Source organism: Achroia grisella, unplaced genomic scaffold (genome assembly GCF_030625045.1).
Source record: "Achroia grisella isolate CSIRO2021 unplaced genomic scaffold, CSIRO_AGI_Agris_v1 utg1360, whole genome shotgun sequence".
NCBI classification, from domain to species: Eukaryota; Metazoa; Arthropoda; class Insecta; order Lepidoptera; family Pyralidae; genus Achroia; species Achroia grisella.
In genome coordinates, this window is record NW_026712626.1 from 3468517 (window position 1) to 3473611 (window position 5095).

The window sequence follows — 5095 nt, forward strand, 5'->3', positions numbered from 1 at the left end:
TGCCCCGCCAGCGTAAACCGTTAGCGCAGGCGGGTGCGTCATTCTATAGTCATCCATAAAAAAAAGCTACATATTTGCACATAAAACATTTCATTATTTAAAGAACAATATAAAAGCCCAGGGCTGTGCAAACTTCGAGCAAACTCGTTAATTGGTTGCCACAACACACTCGTGGGCGGTGTTTGTAGTAGCACACTTAACTGTGAAATTAAGATCATCACTCGTTGCGTAGTTTAACGCCCGAAATTAATAACGTATCCACAATCCAAGATCGCTACCAATCTTAGATTGATCCCTATCTCCAGATCGATCTCCAATCTGCGTCCCAAAATGACAACTCTATTTTTTTTGACACTCGATAGGCATCGATCCTTGGATCGACCGTTCCCTCCCGCCGTTCTGTGTTACGCAAAATGTATGCCGCTACTCACATTTCTGTATTTAGAATTTCGAAGTATATAATTTGATATTAATATACAATGTAATGTTAATATATTACATATAATAAAATACTGTGTTTATTATTTGTTATGTTAATTACAAAATTTCAATTCACCATTTTTGTGTTTAATCATTTATTGGTTCGTGTGAAACGTATCGTGATTTATACTTTGACTACGATTGATATTTGACAGCAGTGCAAACTATTTCCAGTTACAGTCTGTTACAGTACCGACTCTCAATATTTAATTGTTATTATTTTTGATTTTCTGAATTAAATTAACATGGATACAGTAATGGTAAGTCAAATCGTTTTTATTTTACGTATTGTAACTAAATTGATGCGTGCGCACATGTAATGCTGCGTAGCGTGAGTTTTTTTAATGACGCTTACAATTTCCCGCTAATTTTGTAAAAACAAACTAACATGAATTTAACAATTATAGGCGAAGGGCAAACCATTATCTAAAGATGAAACTAAGGCTTTGCTGCAACTTATTGAAAATAGTCGCATTATAACTACTAAATGTACCAACACCACCAACAACAAATTAAAAATAGAGGAGTGGACCAAAATAACGGAACAATTCAACGCAACGGCTACAACTTGTCGCAGAACGCCTCAGCAGCTTAGGTTGAAATGGGAAAACCTTAAAAAAAACTCCCGTAAACGAGCAACGAAAATAAGAATGAACAACATACAGGTACATACTATGTTTTCTAATATAAATAAATATTTCACATACATATAACTTTTTACATACATTGTAGTGGTGTTTTTGTTTACATAAATTTTATTTTGCAGACTGGTGGAGGTGCTCCTGATTACATACCCCCAGATGATATATTGGACCGTGTCGCTAGTGTCCTGGGGAGTACAGTTAGCGGGTTCACAGTACCCTTTGGAGGCGACAAGGAAGATATTGGTGATGGTATCTGTGTTGGTGATGGAGTTGGTGGTGGTGTTGGTGATGGTGTTAGTGGTGGTGTTGGTGATGGTATTGTTGGTGCTAGCGATAGTGAGGGTCGGGATATGTTGATCTTGCCTGATGAAATAGTTACAGTTGTATCCTTGTCTGAGGATATAGCTGTCTCTGGTGCCCCGGTCATGCTGCCAACTCCAGAGAGACCAAAGCCATTTACATTTAATTCTTTTCAGACTCCTAGAAGGGCTGGTAATGATTTTTTTATTTTAAATAATTCTATATAATCGTATCTTATAGTATTCAGTCCTTTGGCAACATGGCAGGCTTTCCATTGATAACAGGATCTGTTTGCATTTCATATGATTACAAATTGTGTACACAATAATACAATCCCCTATACTATATTTTATGTTTTGCACTGTGGTATTGTTTAACTTTAATGTTATGGAACAAATACAATTAATATAGTATTAATGCTGTCTTTTGATATTATTATAGGTGGTGGGTTTTATGAATATAAAGTTCTTTATGGAATGTACTAGAGAAAATAATCATTAATATTATTCATTAATTATTTTGTGTATTTTCAGGGAAAAGGCAAATACAAGGAGATAGCAATAGATCTGCAAGAAATACGGCAATTGCAGAATACTTCACAGTTAAAAAAAAGTTGATAGAGGAGAAATTAACCAATAGTACAATAGCAAATGAAAAATTAAAATTAGAATATGAAAAATTAAAATTAGAATATGAAAAATTAAAATTAGAATATGAAAAAGTAAAACCAGAATTAGAAAATAACAGATTAGAAACTGAATATTACAAATTAGAAAATGAAAAATTAAAATTAGAAATTGCTAATTTAAAGAAATAGGACTTAAACATTAGTTAGACTTAATCATTAGTTGTAATTAATTAATTTCACAATATCTTTTTAATTTTTATTGTAATTAATGTACTCTTTTTAAATAATTAGGAACTTTGTAAGATATAGGTTTAACTGGCTAATTTAATTGCTTGTAGTGATTTTAAGTATAGGTTTTTAATAAAAATAGTTTTTAAATTACACTTTCTTTTTATTTTCTATAACATTACATGTTTCCCAAACTATTGTTTTTTCTGTTATTTCTGTACATCATAAAGGTTGGTAGAAAAGGCATAATATTAAATATTTTTTACAATATAGCACAGCTATTTTAAATTTGTCCTTATATATAAATACTATTATGATATTAATCAAATCTCAACAGTAGAATAGAAAAAGAATAGAATAGAAAATCATTAGAAAATTTTATTCAGATAAACTTACATTGAAGCACTTTTGAATAGTCATTACATTTTTTAATCTACCGCTCGTTCGGAAAGCTGTCTCATCACAAGAAGAACGAGCAAGAAACTTGCGTGTTGCTCTTTTAAATAATTTTATTATTACTTTACATTTTTAAGTTTAAGTGTGTGAATACAAACCACCAATTAGCACTAATTCTATGGCCGGTACACTATTTTGATGTCGATTTTTGCAAATAATACACTACCAAATTGTACACAAACAATAATCGATACTTATTGCACTATTATATCACTAATAACGATGTTGAAAATATAATATTCGTGCGATAGACTATTAAAAATTATTTATTTATTACGGCCAGCTGAAAATGACAACTGTCGTTGGTGTTGCTAATCAAAGAAAAAAAAATTACACATATATATTAACAGTAACTTACTTAATAAAATTATTACAATATTGTAATTACTAGTCTTCATCTGTTCTCTTAAATTGTAAAATAATTATTTATAAGATCTGCTCGATGTTGCATGTCTAGCATAATCATGTTTTGTGCACCACTGTTTTCTATATTGTCAGCAGGTGGCAGCTCAACTTCTGGTGGGATTTCTTGTAGGTTCAGGTTTCTACACATGTTGTGCAAAACTGCTGTAGCTACTATTATAGCGTGCACATTTGATATTGACACTCTTAATGTCAGTGCTACCACTGGGAAGCGGCGTTTCCAAACTCCAAATGTGCTGTAATAAAATATTTTAATTAAAAGCCATATTTCTACCAATGTATATAAAATATGTTACTGGTTAGTTCATTACCGTTCAATAGTATTCCTAGTTTTAATATGTGATTCATTGTAACGAATCTCTGCTTCTGTAACTGGGTTTAATAGTGGAGTCAACAAATATGATCTGTTTGGATAAGCACTGTCACCAAGCAACCATCTGTTTCCAAAATCACCAGCATCACATTGAGCTATAAAGATTGATAATAATTATTATTAGGATCTCAAAAACAAAATCAATTTTATAAAAATAGTATAATTTAGAAAAACCTGTTACCTCTCAGTATAGAATTATTGAATATTGTTGCATCATGAGTGGAACCTGGCCAACGAGCTACAACATTCATCAACCTCAGTTCAGCATCACAAACAGCTTGAACATTTAAAGAAAAGTAACCTTTACGATTCCTGAACTCTTCACCTATTGTTTGACCTTAAAAGAAAATAAATAGTATTTATCTCAAAGGAATAAATTAATAACATATTAAACATGTTCTAATACAAAGATGGAGATTGTATGTGAAAGTATGTAAAGAAAAGAAATAGCATGTATCTCAAAGGAACAGTTAATAACATATTAAACATCTTTTAATACAAACATGGAGATTGTATGCGAATGTGTGTACAGTCAATTGCACCCAGGACACGAGGAAAGCCAGCAATCCTATAAAAATTTTCTGCACCTTCCTGATGTACAAAAATATACTTGTCATACAATCGGGCTATGGCTCTTGACATGTCTCTCATGATTCTACCAGCAGTCGATTTTGAGACTCCAACAAAGTCTGCCACAGAAATTAACATAGTGCCGAGAGCATAAAACCGGAGTGTCAAGAGAAGTTGATGTAGAGGAGACACGCCATAATTTCTGCAAAAAAATAGTTGATTGTGGATATGTTACATCTTACTAATGTTATTTTAAAAGCGGCACGAGGCAATAGTATTGATATATTTTACTTACTTTTTTGAGGTTACCCGAACAAAGGGCATTAATTCAGTCAATAACAATTGGAAGGCAGGTTTTGTAAGTCGAAACCTGAAGGTGAACTCTGCATCATCTAGCGTCTGCATGTAATTAACCCTTCTTATTATCCGTGAACTAACGCGTTGTCTGTCACTATCATCGTCACTAGAATTAGTATCCCAGTCGGATAACTGAATTAAATGTTCCAAATCACTGTCACTATCACTAGACGACATTTCAAAAGACATTTTGGTAAAAATCTATGAATTCAATCTGTACACACAAGTAGCAATCCCAAGTATTTCTAGGATAGCAAATTTAGATTGTTTACTTCGATCGATAGAAACGTCAAAACGCACAGATTGGTTATTAATACGCCACAAACGTCACTTTCATACAAATGTCAATCCAAGGATTGCGATCCGTCCTCCTAAAGATAGACTGCATTGAAAGATTGCAATGTCAATCCATAGATAGATTATTGGCACGCGTTTTACAAAAATAGATTGAAATTTCAATCTTAGATTGCTAAAAATGGATTAGGATTGAATATTAATTTCGGGCGTAAGAGATCTAAACGAACAGACAGCTAACGCGACTACATTTTATACTATGAATAAATCTTATCTTAATCTATACATGTAAATTAAATTGGTGTGTCTGTTTGTAATACTGAAATAACCGTTTTTGGCTAC

The 5095-nt window shown here is 32.3% G+C and overlaps 2 protein-coding genes across 2 annotated transcripts; one reads left to right on the top strand and one right to left on the bottom strand.

Moving 5' to 3' along the window:
* Window positions 1-646: 646 nt before the first annotated feature.
* LOC131855252 (uncharacterized) lies at window positions 647-2241 on the top strand. The gene is made up of 4 exons (XM_059206495.1): window positions 647-740; window positions 888-1145; window positions 1247-1616; window positions 1958-2241. The coding sequence occupies exons 1-4, from the start codon at window positions 726-728 to the stop codon at window positions 2239-2241; spliced, it is 927 nt and encodes a 308-aa protein (XP_059062478.1). The 5' UTR covers window positions 647-725.
* An 892-nt stretch (window positions 2242-3133) lies between these two features.
* On the bottom strand, window positions 3134-4667 carry LOC131855325 (putative nuclease HARBI1). Its single transcript, XM_059206579.1, has 5 exons — window positions 4398-4667; window positions 4036-4304; window positions 3714-3869; window positions 3471-3627; window positions 3134-3395 (listed from the first exon to the last, which is right to left on the bottom strand). Exons 1-5 carry the CDS (start codon window positions 4646-4648, stop codon window positions 3143-3145), a joined length of 1086 nt encoding a protein of 361 aa, XP_059062562.1. The 5' UTR covers window positions 4649-4667; the 3' UTR covers window positions 3134-3142.
* Between the last annotated feature and the right edge of the window lie 428 nt (window positions 4668-5095).